Source organism: Cloeon dipterum, chromosome 4, assembly GCF_949628265.1.
Source record: "Cloeon dipterum chromosome 4, ieCloDipt1.1, whole genome shotgun sequence".
NCBI lineage: Eukaryota > Metazoa > Arthropoda > Insecta > Ephemeroptera > Baetidae > Cloeon > Cloeon dipterum.
In genome coordinates, this window is record NC_088789.1 from 2,441,931 (window position 1) to 2,466,924 (window position 24,994).

At 42.1% G+C, this 24,994-nt stretch overlaps 1 protein-coding gene across 1 annotated transcript in view; it reads right to left on the bottom strand.

Moving 5' to 3' along the window:
* The window catches only part of LOC135943637 (cell adhesion molecule 4-like), a 33,752-nt gene extending 10,668 nt beyond the window's left edge, over window positions 1-23,084 (bottom strand). Inside the window, exon 1 of the mRNA XM_065490279.1 lies at window positions 22,894-23,084. Coding sequence (XP_065346351.1) covers window positions 22,894-22,945 — 52 coding nt within the window. The 5' untranslated portion in view covers window positions 22,946-23,084. The remainder of the gene's footprint in view (window positions 1-22,893) is intronic.
* Window positions 23,085-24,994: the final 1,910 nt, after the last annotated feature.

Below are 24,994 nucleotides of genomic sequence, written 5' to 3' on the forward strand. Positions count from 1 at the left end.
TGGGTCTGCAACGACCAGAAAATAATATCAGAAAGCCAGGCTTGACATACAGCCCGTTAAAAGCTCTCAAGAGACGGACAGTGTGAACATTTTAGCCAGCTTATTGCGGGTAAAATAAAAGAGAAAATCCGATCGGGAGTGAGACGATGTCCAAGTAGTTTTTTAATGGCGCAACCGAGGAGCTGGCGATCGTCAGCCGAGCAGAGGCGTGTACTTGGGTCCTAATTTCACAGACGATTGAGAGAGAGCAGCGTCATGTCGCGCGAGCAAAAAGTGCTGCCTGTTCACTTTTCGCGTTGGCAAACGATCAAATGGCCCCTAATAGAATCACTTTTGCGCGCCGCCGGAGGCCATGAATTTTGAATCAGTGCGGAGATGGAGCGAGCGATTTGGCTTGCATTGCAGCGCGTAATGAGACAGCGCCCGAGGCGTACACCTGCTGCTTGCGTCCTTTTTGCTGCAGCGCGCGCGCCGCGTGTAATGGGCCGCTCGCTCATGTCCGCGCTTAATATTCAGCCAGGGCCCGCCGACTTTTAAAATATGCAATGAGAGCCGCTGAATTATGAAGAAGACAAAGGCCAATGCGGTATCTCTTGCTCGCAGTGCGCACACACCTTCGGGTCTGGCACAGCGGCTCGAGGATTATGCGCCGACGGGCGGCTCTGCCGGCCGGATTAGCCGCCGTCGGCGCCCGAAACGCACCTCAAGGCAGCCCCCGAATTTGCATTTAATTGCGCTTTCGCGCCACCTATGTACTCGGCAGGCTCAAATTTCGAAATTTTCTCGCGATTGTTTGTCTTTTGGCAGACTTTAGAGTGCCGTGTTTTCCTTTCACCGGTCTCGGTGGGGCAATTTCGCTCGTAAATTTAATGAGCACGTGCAGCCCCTGAAGATTGCACGAGTAGGGATTAAAGGACGTGACCAACAAATTTAAAAAGGGCTGAAAATCGAGCTAAGATGCAACGAAACACCATAGACTGAGAAATACGTCCTTTTAGTGCAGAAACCTAGATCTAATAATTTTTAGATTCATTCGATTCGAGAGTATAGTAAGTCATGACGTTTGGCGTTAAGCAACTCAGAGAGCAAAAGGACATTGATATGCTTCTAAGAAAAATTATTGATTGAATCGCCGTCTTTTCTCACTTTTCCAAACGAAATGCCAATATACTTTCAATGCGTTTGGAATTGGAAGGAAACGCCAACTCAATCAGAATTCAGACGTGGAAGCAATTCAAGTGAAATTATCCACCGAAGCATTAAAATTTCATTTGAAATTTCACTCCCAATGTAAATGTGATTCGAAAGAACTCCAGAAAATCTGATTTAATCAGCGACTGAGGGAAAATTGAGGCTTTTGACAGGTTCTTTCCCTTTCAGAAAAGAGCAGTTTCATTAAAAAAAAAAACGAGAATGATATTGCTGACCATTGATTAGTTCAAGATCAAGAGAGAAAAAATAATGAAATTTCCTAACATTTTTACAGCATCGTCTAGGAATTTTTTGAAATGCCTGCCAAAATCTGAGGATTACACACACTGTATCTGAAAACAGCATCTCAGCATGCTGGCTTGCCAAGTCCAGCAAAGAAAAAAAACGAGATGCGAGTAGTGGAGGCCACACGTGCGTAGCGTGCGAAAGGAACGTGGAAACTGCACTTCAGAGGCGTGGATTTAACTTGTTTGTGGCAATAAGAAATTGAAAGATCATAGAGTGGTCAGCTATCCCTATTTCAATTTGATGCCTATGACCGGCAGGTTTGCGGCCCTTCTGTCGGTTCGTGGAAAGAAAGTTTGAAAGTCTGCTGCGGCTGACTCTCTCTCTCTCTCTCTCTCTCTCTCTCTCTCTCTCTCTCTCTCTCGCACGTATGTCCGTATAAAGAGCCGCAGCGTCTCTCCGCACTCACTCTGGCGTGTGTTACTCTTTCCGTATTAAACATTCATGCGAATCTCGACCCTCAGCTGATTTATATTGGATGTGTATCAAGTAGCGAGGAAGGCTTTTTAAATGAAATGCGTCACTCGCTGTGGCAGGAAGGCGGCGACGGTCGGCCCGACTCTAATTGCCGAAAGCAGGCGTCACGCTGCGCCAGAAATTCCGAAACAAACTCCCAACCAGTGAATAGGAAATCTGCGTCACCACGCGTTGAACCCGGATAGAGAAAATTACTGACATAATTTTTCGCTAGTTCCAAGAACAAAATAGTTTTTATGATATAGATATCATGTTTTTGATTTCTGATGAGATTAAGGGGAGCAAAATTATGCAGTGTTGGAATTTTTGATCCTCCTCTTTATTGATTCCAATGAAGGAGAAAAACTTGGAAGTTTTTGAGGGGTTCAGTCACCACGTTTTTATCTTTATTTATTACACCGGGGGTCAGGCTGCGATCTGTGTTGGTTCCCGCCGGTCAGAAATCAATATGGCGTTGAAATATCGGAGGCCAATCAGGAGACAGTCCAGCGGCCAATCAGAAACGTAAAAAAGAGGCGTGCCGACCTAACAATTTCATTCCCGCGTATTTTGTTACATTTCAATTAACCTGATGTGCCATCTAGTGGTTGATTTGCCAATTACCGCGCTAATCAGCTATTAGAAAAAAATAACAACAAAAATATTCAATGTGTTGAAGGGATTTGCATGGTAAATTTTCCAAGCCAATTTCATTCATGACGGCTGGTGGCTGCCCACGTGACCCAAAATTTGTCTGATTATTGCATGATCAGTGTAACAGAGATTAAATTGTGCTAATAACTTTTTATTAAACTAGTCATACAACCAAAATATTCCAGTTTATTTACCAATTACACTTCTCTTCCGGAATTAATGGTATAAATTCCCTTATGGGTGTATAGCTTCTACTATTTTTATCATCAAAGCTGATTAATTAGCAAAATTCAAGGAACACATCGGCATCTGCCCACGTACTGATGTGACGCATCCAGTTGAGTTCTCACTCCCGCCCACACTCGTCGCTGTCGGGATTTTGCAAAAGTCGGTCATGAATATTTATCGAATCAACAACAGCAACAAGCCGGGCCCGCACGGGACGTTCGCACTTAGACAGCGTTCTTTGATGTCAGTCGGATCACCTGCACGGCTGCCAGCGTCAACTTAAGAGGTGGCTTTCCGGTGAATTGCGATGCTAATTGTTCCTCCTCTGCTAGCTGGCACGACTATTTATTTAAAACGAGCCGCGTTAATAAGTCAGTCGGTCTCGGTGGCTGCTCGGCGGGCGGCAGGCACGAATTGTATTATGCAAATGCGAGCAACGCGCCTTCATTATGCAGTTTTGGCTCCTACCGGCTCTGAAAGTTAAATTTTCCGCCCGGAAGCGAATTTGCTCTGCATTATTTTGCAAATTCTGCTTATTTTCGCAGCCACTTTCTCTTGAATAAAAATCACTTCATATTCGTTTTCTTTTTACCAACTTTTTTATAATGTACTGCGGTGCAGCTGCTTTCACTCTTTTTGAATAAGCTACTTGCAATTCAAAAAGCAGCTCGCCCCAGAAATGAAAAATCTCGACACAAGAAAATATTACCCATGAATAATTTTGCTGAGTGTTTCCAGACTGACACCGCTCATCTTGCGCGGAAAGGTTGCTTGCTGCGCGCGCTCACACAACGCGCTGCATATGCTCTACTGAATAAAACAGGCAGCCACGCACACTAGAATTACGTTTCGAGGCAAATGCTCTCGCCGCAACATGCGTAATGAAAAATTTCGTGGGCCTTGCTTTTTCATTTGGAGAAATGAGGTCTTGGAGGAAATTTTAAACGTCGATTGCTGCTAAAAGCGCGGTTTTAGCTCACACGGAATATTTTATACTTTTTAAAAGGGAAAAATGCTATTTTCGCAACAAATAAAAGTGCTTAAATCCTAGGGGTGAGAAAGATTTTAAAACAAAGAGCTTACTTCTCTACTTGGAAAGGGAAATGGATTTTGCGATAAGGAAAAAATGTTACATTTAGGCAGTGCTTTATAAAAATGATTCACGCCTCTTGGGAAACTTTCCTCAACAATACCACTTTTCCTTATTGATGAATGTTACGCGCATTTTCCTGTTAATGTTTCACAAAACAAAAACGCGTAAAACTCCGATCGCTACGGAATAGAGGTGATTTTGCAATTTTTAAATCTCAGTGACTAAAACAAATTAGAATCCTTCAAATTAAGATTCCTAAAATGAGCTAAATTAATGAAATCCAGGCTGACGTACAAATTACTTAATTTTTTGTAAGAGAATTGCTAACAAGATATTCACTGTCGGAGACTGATTCATTTAAAAATTCATGGCTAACCAGGATTTTAAGGCCTCTGACTGTGATCGACCCGGACATTTTCGTCACCCCTGCTACGGTCAACCAAAATAGAAAGAGATCCATTTTTGCTGACATTCACGATTGTCACGGATTTCACTATTTAATCTGTAAAAAAGGGTAAAAAGTGGCCTATCTCAGGACTGTGAGTGCAAATGCTGTGATTAACCAATCAACTTTTACCATTTCGTTGAATGTGATAATATGAACAATTTGACGCTATGTAAAGCCACCAAAGCAAAAGACGAGCCGTGGTCTGTGATTTCCTTATTATGTCTTTGTCCGTTGTACAATTTTGGTGTTTAATAGAGGAATGATACTGCAAAAGCCTGGAAAATGCTTGTTGCCAATTCATAAACTTGTCCCTTAGGATTCAGTTAAAGCCTAAATTGAAGCACTGTAATTTTTTGAGACGATTGGCTGAAAAGTTAGCGTGCTTTTCAAATGGTAATGGCTGTCTGCTTACTTGACATCCGTTTTAATTTCATAAGCAAGAGTTTCCCCAATAAGTGACATACACCGTTGGACAGATCTCGACGAGAGGAATCGGAATATGCCAAGAAAATATGTTCAAGCACTGTAAATTTTGGAGAAAATTGGCGAAATTTGAATTTTTATTGTAGGAAAGTCCTTTTTTATTATTGCAAATTGTTGAACAAATTGTTTATCGATCAATTGTTCATGGCATCCAATAATTGAAATAATTTTCAATTGTTGCCCTGTATCGTTCCACTCAATTCATTCAAAACAGACACAATATATCAATCATATCCGCGTGATTGTGTTCCATGAAACCAGCTGAACTTCCCGTTCAACGTTTAAATTTATGCACAAATCAGTCCTGCAGGGAGATTTCGAAATTGGCTTTTGAAAGCACGAAATTACATCAAAAACAAAACAGTGCTACCCAATTTTCCGGCTCTTCATCACAAGGAAATGTAATGCCAAAATCCGATTACATTACATTCATTCGTAGGTAAATTCGGCAAAGTCGTTTCGGAAGGCTGCCGCGTAATTTGAATCCCGTCCGCAGCAGCAGCCGCCGTCCACTGGCCATTCAAAGGCGGCGACCAGGATTTGCAGCAATTTGCCTGCCGGCGCCGCACTGGAGAGGAGCCGACCGAAAAGCGGCAGCCAAACAAAGGCAAATCCGCGCTTATCTCTTTTTAAGGCGACGCAAATCGCCGCCGCCCGCACCGGGGTCAAAAGCGGCCCAATCTTACGACTTTAAACGCCGCTTTGCTGCCTCGGCATTAGCAGTGCGCTTTTAGCATGCAGGACCCGTGAGGCCGTGCGTGCGAGCGTGCGTGTGTGTGTTGAAATCCCCCGGAGGGCAGGCGCGTGAAACTTGACACGCCAGATGAGGCCGGAGCGCCGGCAGAGAAAGAGAGAGAGTGTATGAAATTATAGCAGGGTCGCCCTTGCCGCCGGCGAGGCCCTTTTTCCCGATGCTGCCCGTGTCACGACGGGTGTCTCGTGTTTTCTCACATCGCCAATATTCGCCAGCCGCGCCAATTGGCGAGCGCGCATTTGAAAGCGAGCCCCGCACCGCCGGCTGCAATTTGATTTGCCCCTCGCGCAGAATAAATTGCCTCGATGCATGTATTGCGAGGAAATTCGCACGTCACACTTTCAATCAGACGGCAGGCGCCGAGAAAACTGTCAGCCTCAAAAAGGAAATTCCGCGCGTCGAGCTGACTTATGCAACCGTGTTGGTTCCGCTGTCGCGCGCCTTGCCTATCATCTTTATTTGCAGGGGCCCTTCGAATATTTTGTTGCCGCTCATTTTTTACTTTCGAGAAAATGATGCTCGCTTTTGCACATCTCCAACAACATTGGTGCGAGAGTTTTTCTGGCCTTGGTCTGGACCAATTTCCTAAGAACCATGCCATTTTAACAAATAACCTGATAAATAAATTATTTTCTTGGGATTTTCAACTGTCAAACTTCAAGTGAAAAATAAAAAACAGTTTAAAAATTTCCTAAAAATTCGAAAAATGGTCTGATTTTGAAAAACCGCACACCGCCGGACGCGCCCAACCGAACAGCTCCAACTTAATTTTTGACTGCGTGGTTTTGTTAACTCAGAGGCCTTTGAAGATTAAATCAGACCAAAAAAATCATGTCAACCTCGACTTTTTTATTCCTGATTTCGTTGTTGTGCCATGCATGGAGAAAAGTAGCCCAGCAAAATCATAATCTCAACAAACAAAACGGTATCTCGAATGTTAAAAAATTAGCTCTTTATTTCACATGCAAAATTAATTTTTCGCCAGGAAATTAAATTTCAATTAACAAACTTCTTTAAAAAGGTTAAAAACACGTTCTGCTTCAATAAATTCTATTTTACTCAAGACGGCTTCACAAACCGGAGAAGAAATGCTAAGTTTTGAAGAAACTTTCGCAGAAGAAAATTTATTCATTAACAGCGATCGATTCTTGGGGAAGTTAAATGATTAAATTCGAGGAATATGATTTCTTACGTGATTAATCAAGAGATTGAATAGCAAAGACCCGAAAACAATTTGCAGAATTATTTCTTTGAGGAAAAACCATTTCAAAAGATGCTCAGTTCCAGTCATCTTATTTGATCTAAACGAATAAGCCCTTCCTTTCTACCCGTCGGAATCCGCGGCTTATTTACCGACGAGCGCGTGCAAAATGAAGCTGACAGCAGACGAACTTGCTCGCAATTCAATTCACACGCAACAAGTCTGGAAAATTTGACTAATTTACAGGCCGCATTCTCGCGGCAAGCAAATGCGCCTTTTGCTATTTCACAACAGGGTAGAGGCGGAGATTTATCTGCGTTGAAGAGCGGAGGAAGCGGCTGCTCGCGGCGTAATTAATCGCCTTCAGCGAAAAGCAGTGACCCAAAAGTAAGTGTGTTGTTCTCTGCAATATGGTGCCGTTGTAAAGTTGCACCAAGAAACATTTTCATCATCGCGCTTCAGTTTTAAACTTCGCCGTGTGCTGCCGGCGAAAGAACCGCTCGCTCGACCAACTTTTTGTCCGCGAAAAACTTGCACCGGCGCGACCCTAGCTCAAAAGGTGTCACCGAGAAAACAATGGAGTGTGTCTGGTCCGGCTGCAGGTGTGTTTCGCCCCACCCAAAAACCCAACCTCCGACGGAACACGCCTTGCAAACCGAATCTTCTACTTCTGCTTGTGTTCGCCAATTTGGGATCAATACCTACCCATTTTGTTCGAGTTTTATTTTACTTGACAGGAGTTTCTGATACTTTTTACGTTCAGCACTGACAGTATTAAAAATTACTTCAAACTTTTCTACAAAAATAAATTTGAAGAAATATCGTAAAAATATGTTTTTGGAAACATGTTGGTCCTAGAAACGTTATTTTAACATTTATGTTTGGTTCGAACCTTTTGTTTTTGATTGAAATTTCTTTAAATTTTTAATTGGACGTGAAACGTGAATTAGCACTATTTTTTCATTTTATGACCATTGATGACCTTAATATGCTTATTAATTTTCCCAGATTTATGCATTTAAGCCGGATTTGATTAATAATTTCAATGCTTTGTAGGAAACAGTTTGGTAAGAAAATTATTTTATCAGTCACTGTTTTGTACGAAAATATTGTATTTCATTTTTTTCCTCTCAAATTTCCACTAGTAGGAATGTAAATTTGAGCCCTTTCGTAAATTTAATTTCCTAAAATAACCTGAATGAGTATTTCTTTGATTATTCTCATTTTGTGTGGGAGCTTTGAAAGAGAGAACCGTGATTATAAAGTCTAATTAATTTACATAGCAACCAAACAAAATAACCAATGTGAATTTAACTTAAAAAATACATGTAAAATAATTATAACTCTGGAAATGCTCAGTATTTATTCGTAATGAAGTATAGGTCTGAAAAATGAACGATAAAAAGCGTCTAGATTAGCCCCAAACTGTTTGTTAACCATCAACATGAAAAACAAGTCCGTCTATTTTTTAAACGTCTAAAACCAGCATCTGAATTTGCGAGGCTAAAAACATATTTGTGCTGCTCCGGCCTGAAAACACCAAATTTCGTCTAAACCACCGACTTGAATCATTGAATTTAAGGCAAATAAAATTATTTAACAGTTCTATGTTATTTTCAAGTAAAATACAAATATCAAAGTTCACCGGGCAGAGGAAAATCGATCCTCGGCTGCCTCTGGGTAACAAGTTAGCAGTTTTAATTAATTTATATTTCACTCGAGTTTAGTTCTTGAAGATCGCTCCTCTACCATTATCGTCAATTTTTCGGCCGGCTGCCTTTCCGAGTTGATCAGAGTTGGCAGATTTTTAATTAGGCCGCGCGCGCGTCGCTCATTATTCTTGCCACGTGCGTTTTGCCCTGTGCTCCTGGAAAATGAATCCCAGGACACCGACGAGCTGCAGATTAAGAAAGACAGCGCGCCTCGAAATTAGCAGAGCTGCTTTGCGAAAAGAAACGAGCGGAAGACGAGTGAGAGAGAAGGAAATTGCAGCATAACATTTAAGAGCACGCATTATAAGAGCAGCAGGCCCATTTCCTAAAAGCTGTAAGCTTAATTTTAGAGCGAGAGTTTCAAGCACTTTCTATTGAAAGAAAAATGATGCCACTCTCGCGGGGAAAGTTTCATTGGCTGTAAAATTAACCATCCGTGGCATTTGGATGCAGCACATCACAATGAAATGGAAATAATGAAACAAATAAATGCTAACAAGCTCGGCGTCGTTTCTTGATAGATGGAAACTCATGTAGAGCTCGGCGGTAGTAAAAATAAAACACCGAACCGAATGCGAGTGTGTGCTTGTTTATCATTTTCAGCTCGTAAAGTGCACGGTGGAGCGCCGCAAATTATACAGTTTGCATATCGTCTGGAGGAAGACAATGCCGCTGCCGGCAATTCGAATAACAAGCTTGTTTCCTGTTTGAATATCAACATTAGCTCGCAATAAAATTCCGTCACTGTGCACGAAGACAACAATAAAAACGGTAGGAGCTATGGAGACCAGAACGAGTTTGCTACTCGTTGCAAATAAAATAAAATAAAATACGTGTACTCTCGACGATTCTTTCTGTGTCGGTGTCACCATCGGTTGGCACACATGCATTCCAATTTGCACGCGCGCGCGCGCGGCGGGACAAAGGGGATTCGCGTCAAAGGCCGGATTAATTAAAATAGCGCAAATCAGGTTGCAATCAGGCAGCTTTAGTTGAATATAATCATTCGGCGCGCGGGCGGAGGAAATCTGCGCGGCGGCGGGCTGAAGTGGCAATAAAAATGTCGTTACGCAAGGAGCAGCCAGGCCTAATGCGAGTTTCATGCGCTGCACGCCTGGACGGATTAAAAAACGCCGCTTGATGTGATCTGCATGCGTGAATGTGGCAGCACCAGCGGCAGGTTAATTTGAAAGGAAATTGCCGTGATGCTGCTGCTCCTGCGATAGAGAGGGGAAAACAAGACCGACAAAGCGCGTTGCGAACTAATTAAAATTTCAGGAGCGCGTCAAACTCGCCGCTCAGCCGCCCTTCGCGCTCAAAAAGCTGCAAAATCTGATTTCGTGTGAGGAGCTGTTTGATGAATTTCAGCAGCTGGAAAATTAATATCGGATCAACGCCGGTAATTCAGTGTCGTTTTGGGTTTAGTGGAACTAAATTGAGATGGCGTCCATTCAGGGTTCGAGTTTTATTCACCACCGGTTTTTACCACTAATTTTTTACCAATTTCTTGCGAAAGAAATGCAAGAAAATGAATTTTCTCTATTTTCTCCTGTGAAAATCTAAAATTTGCGGTTGGAGTGGTCAAAATTTCCTCTACCGTGCATATTTTTCCCCTTTAAATTGAAATTTACTGCCTCAATTTCTCAACAAATTTATCTCTTACAATGTTTCAAGTCGTGGTCACGAGGAAATGATCAGAAAATTATTGAAAACTGAGGTGCAAACATGCGAAAAACTGGTAAAAATTGGAAAAAATGGTTTTTAACTGCACTGAAATTTTTAAATGCGGTTATTTTGCAACCCTGCGTCCGCTGAAAGTGAAAAAATAGGGTGTGAAAATACTAGTCCCCCTTCAGGTTCTCAGTTGTTTGTCTCAACACACCTGAAACCAAAATTATTTTGGAGCTCTTCCAGACATTACTTGAAAAACACGGCAGTTGCCTTGTATAAACGCATTTCATGCAGATTTTGCTCTGATTTCAAATAAATACTGTGTTAAATTTTAATTTTCAAAGGCTATTTTTGTTTCTTCTCCATAAACATTCTTTATTTTCCTAATTAATTTTAACCATGATGGGACGCTGTAAATGTACATGAAAATTTTTATATATTTCATTTAAAATACGATGAAAATTCATGGTCCAGGGTGGAATTTTGCTCACAAAGGGCGTCACCAGAGCTCGGTGTTTGCTCTTTGTGATTGCTATCAAATGTTTATATTGCGGCAATTATTCCACCACAGGGACTCCATTCACGGGGGAGTGGAATTCAATTACGGAAACAAAATTTTATTTAAACTGCAAATACGTCGTATGCTGGAATGATGAATTTGACTGTCAAATGCGACGCCCACTCACGATACTTGCCAACGCGCTAAAAAATCGCAATCTACGCATGGCATTGAAACTGCAATGTCTGTCGGAGCGAGATTTTGCTTCAGGTACACAAAAGGCGGCGGAATCGGATTAATCCCCATTGACAAGAATAGAATCCAATCACGGCGGGCAGGCAAACAGATTCGCGAGTGTTTGAGTGAGAAGCCAAGGTGCAATCAAGCGACGCACTGCGGACAGCAGAGGCCGCCTTGAATGGCGGCTCCTTAATCTGCGCTGTTTTCTTAGGAACGCCTCAGGCCTGAGTGTTGCGCTTGGCGAATTTCGCAACAAAGCGCGCGTACACACAGCAGCATAATGCGTGCGGCGGCGGCGGCGGCAGCGGCGGCAGCGGCAGCGGATTAATTTCAGCGCCGGGCTGCAGCGCCGCCCCGATATATATTCCCTTCAGGGTCATTGACTGGCGCGCTCGAGCATTTTCCAAAGGCAAATTGGGCCGGGAGAAAGAGAGAGAGAGAGAGACGGCTTACGCCGGCAGCCAGCCGATTTTCTGCATATTTTCACTTTCAATTTGCAGCCGATTATTACACGCGCGCGTTGGGCGCTCCCAGCCGGCAATCCGTTTGAGCGCCCGGCAGATTGGCCACGCACGAATCCAGCTCCGGCCTTTAAATTAAAACCTGCTGGCTGACGGACGGATTAACCGCGCTGCTGTTAAATGATTCAATTAATGCGCTTTTTGCCCAGCGACTTTTTTGGATGATCGAGCTGCGCTCTCTCTCTTTTTACGATCCACCAAGCAATCGATGTAAAACCAGAAACCAATTTTGTTTCCAATTAAACTTTGAAGCTCAATTCCACTGTCAGAAAAAACTCCATGTTCCACAAAGAAAATTTCTATGACTTCTGATTAGGGTTGGGAATAGTAAGCGGCTTGTTTGACAAAAGAGGCGACTATTTTGGGCTCCATTTAGTTAAGTTTCTGGACGATTTTAATACCCATTTTCCTGTGTGACATTTAGGACAATAAAAGCAAAATTTAAGGGGATTTTAATAAAATTTAAACAGACAATAGGGAATCCTTGTAAATTAATACTGGTCTGGGCTCATTTTGGCTTTATTCTCCTCGACTATGTCAACTTGTTTACCTGAAAAGTTGGCCTTTCTTACATGCTTCGATTTTGTTAATGACAAATTTTGAGAACAAACATCAATAAAATAAATTTTACCTCTTGCTCTATTTACTCTACAAAAGATTATACAACTTAACGGCTGAAGAATGTATTATTGTTTTGTCATTTAAGTCTAAGAAAATGACAAAAAATAAATAGTCACAAAAAGAAATGCTGCAAAGCTAGCGGAAAACCAATAAATCTGATAAAAGTGATCAAAAAACGCCCATTGCTCACAAACATACTTAAACTGACCATTGAAATCAACCAAACACCATTTTTCTCTAAATATAATTAAAAAAATAATTAAATCATTTATTTGAAGTTACAAGGCTAGCCATGCAGGAAATTTTAAAAATCTAGGAAAAACACAAATTTTCTGAGCATTAATTTCCAGCAAAAACCGGAATCAACCGAAAAATACAACAATTTATTTACTTTATTCAATGAAACTCTATTAATGACCAAGAAACTGAAGTGATTGACAAAACACACGTATTCCAAATATATGAAATATATAGTTTGTAACTGTACTAAATATTTGTTATTTGCACCAAATTAAATTAAAAACAATGTGAGTGGTAAAACAGAGTGAAACTTCTCTCCCTAATATTATTTTCATATTTCTAAAATGGGAACATTTGTGAATGTCTTCCCTATTGAGGGGAAGCTTTACAGCTTTTTATGAAGTTTGATTGTAATATAATGCTTTGCAAGACATCTCTTTTTCTGCCATCTCTCATCGTCTTTTCAAAGCAATAGTTGAATGAAAGGCTTTCCTTTAATGAGGAAATGCTAATTGTGAGTGTGGGTGTAATTAGCAACAATCCTCTCATTGCTCTCTCTCAAAATCAATCTCAAACCAATTTCACGAAGCAAATTTCCCCGAACTGTGATTTTAATCAAAAGCCATTCAAATTAGCAATACATTTAAGCGCAGGACTTTATTGAAGCCAGCGATGCGAAGATTCGACTCGAATACAGTTCAAAGGTTGTCTATCTGTCATTTGAGCTTCTTATTCGAGGAAATGAGAGGTGTGTGCATGAGGAGGAGTAGTTGACTAACTTTAAGGTTGATGTCATTTGCCTCACACTACTCACTCTCTCTCCCGCTCGGCACGGGTATCGCGCCGCTTGGATCTTTGGAGAGGAAAATTCGATCAAAACGAATGCAACTAAAAGAGGAAGCTCACAAAGTGCAAAACGGAAAATTAAGCGGTGCATGCGGTGCTCTCTATGCAGACGACTGAAACACAAGCCCTTGTGAGCTCTGTGCAGTGAAAAGTAGACAGTCGACGAGAGAGAGAGCTCCCTTGTGGCAAACTGCTTTTTTCCTCTCTTATCTACGAGCGCTCTACTGCGACTTTGAATTTGCATGCAGCGGAACTCGAAAAAAAGCACCAGGAATCTTTTACGTTTCATTAAAAATTACGAATTGCACAAACAGATTTCATTACTGCAATCCAAGTACGTTCGTTTCTACAGCAGAGTAGTAAAACAAGACACGCACAAGCCGCTTGGTTTTCACCCTCTCTGGCAGTGTGCATGACAGTATTCTGTTACAAGGGAGGAAACACGACGCCCATATAATCCTCGTTTTTCCACACTGCTTTTGAATTCTGCGGTTTGGTGCGGTTTTTGCACATAATCAGCGCGGCTAAAGGCAACACACGCGTACTAACACAACTTCAACACGATTTTTTTGTATCATTATGATGTTTCTTTTTCTTTGACAGTTTGTAAAAAAAATAAAAACTTCACAAAAACTTGCTTACAATTATTTTAGCTTCCTGAAAAACTTTTGATTTTCATCACCGGGGTCCGGATTTACTTGACGCGCAGATATGGCGTCTGGTAGAGTAAGGCGGGAAAGTTAAAAAATTAAAATGAAATTGGCTTGGAAAATTTATCACGGAAAACCGTCACAATGAATGCTTTTGTTGTTATTTCTTTACAAACAGCTGATAAGCCCGGTAATTGGCGAATCAACCATTAGATGGCACATGAGGCTGATAGAAATGTAACAAAATACGCGGGAATGAAATTATTAGGTCGGCACGCCTCTTTTTTGGCGCTTCTGATTGGCCACCGTTATTTCGACGCCATATTGACTTCCGACCGGCGGGAAACAACACAGATCGCAACCTGGCCCCCGGTGATTTCCATAACAAATTCTAATTTAATAACTTACTGGAGGAAATTTAAGAAATTGTCAAATGAAGATGGATATTTTCAGTTGAATATATTTTTAACACATCCCAAATTGGTATAAAAGTACGATTTTTACAGCTCGATTGAAAATCTATTCGGAGAGTTTTGTTGAAAAACAAACAGCAGCTTTTAATTGCGTTTCTTTTTCCCTTTGAATTTCGTTCCCTCACGATTTCGAGCCGAATTTTCTTTGATATTTTATGCGCTTTATTGTGGCCTGCGGACAAAGTCCCGCGGGAGAGCGAAATTCAGCTTCGCCAACTCTAATTAGAATTCCATCCGCGGAGAGATACGCGACCAATGACAATGAGCTCGCAATCGGGTGATTCAGTTTTAATGATGCTCGGCGCACGTGGAGCCCGGTGCCGGGTTGGGCGGCGGGCGGCTCCTTTGAAGACAATAATGAGCATCAGTCACCCCAAACACCCACCGCGCGCGCACCGCACTCGTTCGCTCTCGCGTCGAGAGAGAAATAAAAGCAGAACAACCAACAAGATGCTTCTTGGAGAAAGAAGACAAACAAATAAACAGAAAAAAACAAGCCGAGAGAGAGAATTGAGGGTGAAATTCCGAAAGAGAGTGAAAATAAAGAGGAAAGAGCACGTCATTCCGAGATTACTGTCGAACAGGTGCGTCGATGTCGAACGCAATCAGGAAGCCTCGCGATTGGATTCCTTCTTGTACTCGAGGGATTTTGAAGAAAAGGGAGATGAGCCAGGCGCGAGTGACAAAGTTTAATCAAACGCACGACCGACATTTCTGCCATTCACGGTTTGCTGGTTGTAAGATAAGGTTCTCAGGCTATTCACAACTGTTCACAGTTAAATCACGCTCGACTATGGTAAAAAAATAAAGAAAAAACAGATCATGCGTTTCTGTAGGGAAAAGCAACAACTTGAATAGAGCGCTGTCAGCAGTGGTTTAATATTATGTTTCTAATTCACCAGTTGCGTAAGCCCTTAGTGTTCGATTCCGCCAATAGATGGCGCCAGTGGTTTCTTTAGATTTTAATGAACTTTCGCTGTAATTTAAGACTCAATCCTGCTGTTGTGCATTCTGCTTCTGGAATTGTTTGTTTAGACGTGCTGAAAACAAAAATCAGTCCAGCCATTCGCCATAGAAACGTGGGGAAAATTTTTTAATTGAAATAAATAGTGGTTTCCACGATTCTGCGTCTATTGGCTTGACCGATTTTGGTTTTCAGCGCGTCAAAAGCAAATATATAAAGTGAAGAATGCACAGCGGCAGGATTGAGTCTGAAATCGCAGTGGATGAAAATTGGTACCATGGCTGAATAAGGGACTGAAAAAATTATTAAAGATGAAGAACGAACTGTTCACAAAATGGCGCACCGAGAAATCCGCCGAGTCAAGAGAAATCTTTGAAACCGCGAGGAAGGTGGCTCAAAAAGCAACAAGAGCAGCCAAGGATTGTTGGTTTTGGACTCTAGGGCGAGGACCGGGCGGAGCGGCTATTTTTTGGAAGTATATCCACTCGAAAACGAAAGTCCCAGTAAACACTGTCAGCTTTACAGCTGGAGGACGAGTGTTCACTGAGCCACAGGAAATAGCAAGTCAATTCCTATCCTCCTTTAAGCAAAACTTCTCGCCAATCGAAAATGACTATCCCTTTGTTCGTCGGGCCCCAGAACTAGATGACACAATCTGTGAGTTCCATATCACAACGAGCGATGTGGAAAATCTCCTTTCTGTCTTGGACAGTAACAGTGCTACCGGTCCAGACGGCATCCCTGCCATTCTCTTAAGAAAGTGCGCAAAATCCTTGAGTCCCAGCCTTGCGAGTGTGTTTAACTTATCCCTGCAAGCACGTGATTTGCCAGCAGACTGGAAGTGCGCAGCGGTCACTCCTATCCCAAAAGACGGCGACAGACGTGATTTCAAAAATTACAGGCCAATTAGTGTAACCTCACTAGTCGGCAAATTACTGGAGAAGCATATAAGAAATCAATTGGCAAGCTTCTTCCAAAGAAATAACAGCCTGCCTGACTGCCAACACGGTTTTCGGGAAAAACGATCCTGTACTACCATGTTAATGCGGACGTTAGATGCCTGGACTGCTGAGCTCGACGGAAAAAGTGGAAATCACGTTCATGCCGTGTTTTTAGACTGGTCCAAAGCATTCGACATGGTTCCTCAGCAGAGATTACTCTCGAAACTAGAACATTACGGAGTGCACGGTGCCGCACTCGAGTGGCTGAAAAACTTCCTCGTAGGACGAAGCCAATTTGTGCGCTTTAATGGAGCGCGCAGCGAGTCCTGCGAGGTTCCCTCGGGTGTGGTACAAGGAAGTGTTCTAGGACCGCTGTTGTTTAATATTTTTGTCTCGGACCTTCCTGCAATTGTGCAAACAAATATCGTTCAATATGCAGACGACTGCACCCTGTACCACGAGGTGAGCAACATTGACGACGTAGACACGCTGCAGGAAGATCTTGCTAGAATTGACGTTTGGTGTATTAACAATGGTATGAAGCTTAACGCCAAGAAGTGTGTGGTAATGGATATTTCACGCTCACGGTTGCCGTTCAAACCACGGTACACTGTCGGTGGCGTCACCCTCGAGTATGTTAGTACACAACGACTTCTTGGCGTGCATATCTCCAAGGATCTCCGCTGGAATTACCACGTAGACATCCAGCGGAAGAAAGCAGCACAAACGCTTGGTTTCGCGGCCCGCAACTTGCAAGGCTGCACCCAGCGAGTAAAGAGAATAGCGTATCTGTCCTTGGTCAAAACCAAGATGTTCTACGGCTCACCGGCATGGCATCCAACAACAAAAACGAACGTGGAGAAAATGATCAGTCTGCAAAATCGTGGCCTACACTTCATTTACGGCCGCCACGTCCCGCCGCCCGAACACCGGAACATGCTATCTGTCCCAGCTCAGCTCAGGTATAACGACCTGCTGTTCTTCAAAAAGTGCTTGGCCGGAGTTACGGACTACGACGCCATGGCTCGCATAACCTTGGGGCGCGTGCACCGCGGTGATGACCAGCTGTACCCTAGACTGCAGCAGCCTCCTGCCCGCACAGAACTGGGCACAAATGTTTTTGACTTCAGAGTAGTGAAATATTGGAATGAAATGCCACATACACTTAAATCTTGTTCAATAGTTCAGTTCCCATCGCTTTGCAGTGCGTATGTGTTCGCAAATTTTTAAAGTGTTGAACATTCTAGTTTGGGCCCATTCCGACTTTGCTCCTAGGAGCAAGGTTTTATCAAGTTGTTTGCCAGGAATGGTGCCCTTTCTCACTTCATTTTTTTTACTTCTGACTTGTCGTATTGATGTATTTGTATATTTGTATTTAAGTGAGAATAAACATCTATAATAATGAAATGCTTTAAAATCGAAAGTCTTCGGAGGTGCCATCTGTTGGCGTCTTCGAACACTAAAGGCTAACGCAACTGGTGAATTGCAAACGAATTTTTTCACAATTAAGCTTTCAAAGCTATCCACTCTCGGTCTGTTATAAATTGAAATGTTGACTTGGGGAAATCTCATCTCTTCCAAGTAAGAATCTTACAAGTTGGTCTTACATTTATATTCCCCGCCATTCTTCACACACTTTAAAACATGATTATCTCCTCTCGCGTGGCACATTATGCGAAAAGTTAGTTCGAAAGGCTTCTCGAAAGCTACCCACGATGACGAATTGATTATTGTTTGTTCCAACTTTTCAGTTGGGCGGATATAAAACGTGATTGTATTGCTCTACTTCCCGCGCACTCTGCCAGTACTTTCTGCTCATTAAGCGAATCACGAGTGCATTCGCAAATATAAATTTATTGCGTGTGCCTCTGTTTACGGCTCCGCTCTTGCAAATGAGAAGCGATGTCTTTCACAGGACTGATTCAATAGCGCGCTGCCTGGCTTTCAGAGCTATTTATACACGCGCGCGTCTAGTTAGCGGGGTGCATCAATTGGCTTTTGCCTCTAATCAGAATCATGCATGGATCAGCTATGAAATTGTTAATGCTCCGAGAGAAGATGATCTCATGCATGCGGTGCAATGGGATTAATAGCTGCAAAAACAAGTTTAGTAGTAGCTAATAAATGGTTTTATAATTGCGATAATTCCTTGTTTGAGCATTGGAATCATCACAGAACGTATCTTAAGCAGATTAATTTGATCCTAATTAGCAAAACTATTGATGGTTATGATAAAATTGAATTAAAATCGGATTATTGGATGCAAACTCCTAAACTTTCGAAAATAATTAAAAATACAGGGAAAATTTGAGAGCAATTTTAATATTATTTTTTTTATTTTTAGCAAAAATACCACCCTGAAAGGAATTATAGGAATGAAAGGAAAATACCTAAAAAAATTCGAATCTGAATTAACAGTTTGAAAGTCCCTGTGTCGCATTGGAAATTCATTTTATAGTTGAAATTTGAGATCTCAGCCAGCCAGCCGCACTAGCCGGCAAATTTTGGGTCACGTGGGTAGCCGCCAGCTGCCGTGTTGGGCTAAGATGCGCCAGGGTCAAAAATTAAAAAGTGCAGGAGAAAAATGTATCCTGTTAAGCACTATCAAACTTCTCGTTTAAAATATTATCAGCCGCGCCAGCCGCCGCTTTAAATCTCGCGGCTGAGACCTCTAGTTAAGATTAATTTTCATGTTGTTGCTGTTTCTCAATATTGATTTAGATATAACCCACATTTGAATGAGCGATCTTCGTTTGGAGCTGCCCTGAAAACACTCGCCGCCAAGTGTAAGTTAGATTCCAGCCCCCGGGCAACCGCAAGTGCGGCAGAAGTACTGGTGTTATTATTATTGCCCACTAAACAGCGGCTCTCGTCTCCATAAGGGCGCCGGACGCACGCTTTTTGTTCGTCTTTTTGTGTTTTATGAACAAATTTCGCTATTGCATACGCTCACTTTTACGATCGGGCTTTATGCTATCAAGAAGCGGTGTACGCCTCTCTATCGGAAAGTGTGCGTCTTAAGCCCGCGTAATGCCCTCGTAAAAACTTGGCTGAAACACCTTGTACATGCATGTAAGCGCATGCAGCTGCTTGCCTGAATATATTTCGGGGTCAGCTCCTGACAACATCAACAGGAAAAAGCAAAAATGTGGGAACTGACCTGACCAGCGTAGACATATAAATGTCTGCAAAAGATTTCTGCAAACCTTTGTCGGTGCGGTAGAGACGGTGAATAACTGTTAACTTAATGCTCATTTTTCTTTCTTTCCCTCTCTCTCGTGCATAAGAAATTCTGACTTCGAAATGAAGAAGCTGGTGAATTTTGCCGCCGGCGAATTTTCCTTTCAGCACTGCAAGAGTAGCTTCTACTGGCTGTATTAGGTTACGCGTGCTTAAAAGTTATAAGACGAGATCCGCGGTGGGAAATTTTGTTGCGAATTTATGGGCCCTCGAGAGTTTAGTTTTTAGCGCCTGAAAGTTTCCACCAGATTTTTCCCAAGTTAGGTTAATGCAATCTAGCTAACTAGGATAGTCTGATTTTACATGCTTTGCTGAAAGATAACTCACATTACTGCCCAAGCGCGGCCACTCTTGGGAGAGAAGAAAATAAGCAAATGTCGAGGAAAATTTTAAAACGTGTATTGCATAAAACAAAGCTTCGCACAACTTCAAAATTAACCACCCGGGGTCCGGGTTGCGATCTGTGCTGGTTCCTGCCGGTCAGAAGTCAACATGGCGTCGAAATAATGAAGGCCAATCAGGTGACAGTCCAGCGGCCAATCAGGAGCGCCAAAAAAGAGGCGTGCTGGCCTAATAATTTCACTCCCGCGTATTTCATTACATTTCCATTAGCCTGATGTGCCATCTAACGGTCGATTCGCCAATTACCGGGCTAATCAGCTGTAAGCGATGAAATAACAACACAAATATTTATTTTTCTGACGGTATTTTCATGATAAATTTTCCAAGCCAGTTTCATTTTACGTTTGTAATTTTCCCGCCGTACTCTATCAAACGCCATGTCTGTGCGTCACGTGAATCTGGCCCCCGGTGAAATTAACTAATGCACTTTAACTAAATATTAATTAAGGTTTTAAATGTATACTTATCACAAATGAAAAAACAGAAATTTTAGAACATGTTGAAATAATTTTGAGTAATGATTAACATTTTTGGACTATTGCAGGCATTCATGAAGCTTTATGGTTGACCCGTTTTGAAAGCATAACAATTCTGCTGTTAATTATGTCAATGTTTGTCCCGGCAAACTGTTTTGTCCATCTACAGTTGTAATCCGATGTTGCTGAAATCGAAATTAAATTGGACGTGAAGCTCGCATTCAATGGCATTATTGTTTTACAAATAATAGATAAAGTGGAATTTTGGTCGAGCATAGCCATTTATAATTCGGACGTGCTGTTTGTTGCCTTCAAAAAGGAGAAATGTGACGGTACTCTGATAAAAACAATTTTAAAGCGGCCATTTGGTCAGATGGCCAGCATAATTAATTGCTGGGCCGAGGCTCAATCAGACATCTCTCTCAATTTGCTCTTTGCAGAGCAAAAACAACAATTTTTCATTAACTTTCAGCTTCGTTTGACTACGCAAATAAATTCCGGGCCATAAATTGCGTCGCGATTCATCATGCGCGTCCCATGACATATCGAATTATTCGGCGAAATAACGAGAAGAAAAAGCACAAACGCAAACACTCAAATTGTGGCACACACACACACACACGCGCGCGCGCGCGTGCGAAAACAATATCAATTTACAAACACGGCCGCGGAGGTATTCGGTGACAATTTTAGCCCGCGCGGCGCGCACCTATATCGAGACAATATTTGCGGGAAACACAAGCCAGCAACTTTCCAGCCGGCGCGCGCTGCGTGAGAGTTGATAAAAAGTGTCAATTTGCAGGCATTGCCGATGGGCTTTATTTTACGAGCGCCTCTCTTTTACAGGTGGCCGCAAATTGCGACACACAATCGAACCGCTCCATCATCGACTATCAGCGGGAGCCGTTAACCGTCCGATTTTCGCCTACAGCCGGCGGAGGAGCGTCTTATTATCGCGGCGAAAATGCCTCGTTTGGCAGCGCGGAACTCGTAAACGCGCGCCGACCATCGCAGCTGACAATAAAAATTGCGATCCCGTTTTACGGCCCATCTGCACAAAAATTTCGCCCTCGCCCACCCGCAGGCAGGTGCAGGTGAAATGACGACCGCTAATTCGCACCCTCGATCTCGCGTTTGATGTGGCTAATTCACGGCGACCTCCAGCTACCGAAAAAAGAGCGCTGGCCGCTGCGACAGAGAATTTCATTTCCACAGTGTTTCGAATAAATTTGAGTAATTTGCCTCTCTGGCAGGATATTTCGTAAAATGCTGGAAATGCTCAACCGTTAAAAAAGTTCTCAGGTGGAAAACAGTGCAAATCATGATGGTACTAACTGGAGAGGAAATTAAAATGTAATTTAAGCCTGGAAAAAGAGAGGAATTACTGAAATGTAGATTTTACTTTTGATGATGAAGTTTTCCCAGCAGTGAATTGGAAATTAAGAAAAATTGAAGTTTGAAAGTTTCTCTGACTGCAACTGTAGTCAATAAAAATTTAAATTTTATGACATTGTTTGGTAGTATTATTTATCTTTTGCCTAGTCAAAATTCATTTTCAGGACTTCAAAACAGTCATTTTTGTACAGAAAAATTAATATTGAGTAAATTAAACATAAAATGAACAGGTTTTAATTCGTTATAAAACAAAGTAAGGAATACACAGGTCTAATCTTTAAATTTAAGAAAAACTGAATGGTTCTACTCTACGTGGAAAATTAACTCTGGATGGCAAGCTAATAGTAGAAATTATTTGGGGAAAATCAAATAACACGTTCTCGTATTCTGTTTCGGCCCCGCAAGCCTTGGATCAGCAGTAGTTTACCTCCTAAATAAAATTCATTACAGCAGTACCTACAGAGTACTGCTGTAATCAGCGATTGTCGTAAACGTCCGGCTTTTCTCATTTCTGAGTCAAACCGAAAATTTTCACTTTGTAAGAGTCAGTTTTTATTTAATTTTTAAAGCTTGAATTCACAGCTAATTTCGAATAAGCATGAAAGAAAAGCGTGAAGGATAGAATTATCAACAGCATCTATTACAGCCTGGAACACAATTTTTTATAATATTTTTATTTTACACTTAAAAAATGCCTCTTAATATGGAATGAAAATTATTAACAGATAATTAATATTATGATCGAAATATCATTACAAATAAAATAAAACTAAACTTGCTCTTTGCAATTATTGATGTTTTAATATTTAATTAGAAAATGGGAAAAATGATTATTTTATCAAATTTCATATAAAATAAATTGTACTCTGTTTTATTGTCCTCATTTTTGGATAGATTTTAATTCCTGGTTATTTTTCAAATTTAATAATAGCATATTATTTCGCAGTTCTTGCCTCTTATTGAAGTTCACAAGAATTTAAAAAAATCGTTTAGAATTAGTTTTTTATTTTTACAATTTAAATTTTGTTTCTAAGAAACAAAATCACGAACAAAAAAATTCAACATTTTTGTAGATCAATCAAAAAAGGAGTAGAAAAAACGTTTCTTAAAAAACAATGGAGATTTTATTTGAAAATATATGCATGTGATCCTTAAGAAAAATTTTTTGTGAAAAAGTAGACAACCTACCCTTAGCGATGAAGAGGCACAAAGCGACCACGGTGGCGAGTCGCAGCTCCATGCTCGCGGGAATAGAGATGCAGGCGAGTGAGGGCTTAACAGCGACGGTGGTGCAACATGTTCCGCCAGCCGAGGGTGGTTTCGAACTGAAGCTGCCAGGGCGCGAGCGACTGCTTCCGACCCACCGGGCGAGGGAAGGGGCGCATCAAAATAAAATGCGCGCGCAGCCCGCCAAGGCCCTGATTAAATTTATTGCGGCGGCTAATTCGTTTCGTCGCCGATTCCGAGACTGGTGTGCTCCGGACGGGTAATTAACCCTCAGATGGCCTCCGCGTTCATCCCCCTCGCGCATATGCCTTCGACGATGAGCCGCTCTTTTATTCTTTTGGCGCCGCGCGATCTGCCGCTGAATTAGTGCGCGCGGCCCGCCGAATTCAATTTGTGGTTCTGCTGGAACCGCGTCGGCGGAATTGGACTTAATTTGCGTCAGCCAGTTGTGGCGATGAAGCGGGAAATTGTCTTAAATCCTTTCGTCATTTTGCGCGTCTTCTTTCCTTTACTTGTTAATCTAAACATATATGCATACTATTAGTTGAATATTTTTTAATTATACCGTTTGTTATGTGTTTAAAAGCAATCACATCAGTCGCTTATTAGATTATAAATTTTAAAAAATGTAAAAGGGATTTAAATACGGACGGCAGAATTAGACGTTGGTGTCCTTGTCTCATCTTTTTTTTTGCTCTTTTTATCCCTGTCCGAGGACCGGGAAGGGCGCGCACTGCACTAGCACGAATGCTGAAACCCGGGTCCCAATAACACCGCGAACGGATAACATGGGCGCACCAGGCCGCACAGGGACCCAGCCCACTCAAGGGCCACTTTCATCTTCAAGATTTTTCGATTTATCAATTATAATTAACTAGTTGATGTATCAACGAGAGAATTCCGGTCGTGTTTCCGATGCTTAATTAATTTTTTGCTTGAAAAGAGTGACAATTATTTAAGAAATATTTTACGTAAATTAAAAAATCAAGTTTATGGCAGTCCAAAACACCTACGCAAAGAAAAATCAACGCCTCCCTGCACCGAGGTCTTTAATTGAAACGCCAGACATTTGTCCCTAAAGTCGCTGGAAAGGTGCAAAAACCAGCAAGTGGCGCCTCCTATACCAGCCCGTTGAGCTTTTAGAGCATTTCGAGTCACTTAACTAACCACTTTTTGCCATCTCTGACATTAGGCATAGCCAGTATTAGATCCCTGAACTGCTCAAATATCTCCCATTGCTTTGACACTCCTGAGGATGCCTTAACAATGCGAGCTAACGAGCTATTTACTATGTAAATTTTATTAACTTGTTTTGCAGGGGAACCATCATTTGATTGACCGAAGGAGGAACTGTGTCTTGTGGGTGGCGATTGATTTCCCAGAAGTAACTGGAAAAATTATCACTTTAGCGCGTCGCACATTGCCTTTTTCGCAATTTTTCCTCTCGCACCTCGCCTGAAACGCCGTGTTGAAACTGACGGGTTGCATAGCTGCGGAGGACGATACGGGGCGCGCGAGCGTGTGTTGTTGGCACAAAAGATGAGAGATTAAGAGGGAAACTGCTTTCGGGCGAAACGATTCAGCGGCGAAAAGAGAGAGAAAGAGCCAGAGACAGCAGCAGTGTGTCGTCTCCTGCCGCTCGAGTTGTTGTTGTTGTTGTTTCAGCCAAAAGCAATTACATTTCAGATGCGTGGCGCGCGAGAGGCGCATCCATTTTATTGGCAAAACCAAATTTATTCATAAAGTGTCGTAAAAATTTTATATTTTCTCTTGGCTTCGTGACGAGAAAAAGAGCGACGCGCAAAACTTGACGTCATCCCTTACGACAAATAGTCGTGCCGCGTGCCGTAGCTGCCGGCGAATTTCGCAAATTACGCATGGTGCCCCACCGGAGATGCTTCCCTTTTTCACAATGCCGCAGACGTCGCACCAATTTGATCCCTATCCACCCCGATCTTTCGGCACCGATGCAACAGCCACCTATGTATAACCCTTCATATCAACGCACACGTGTGCAGAATCTGCGTTTCACTTTTGAGTAATCGCAATCATTTCCTGTTTA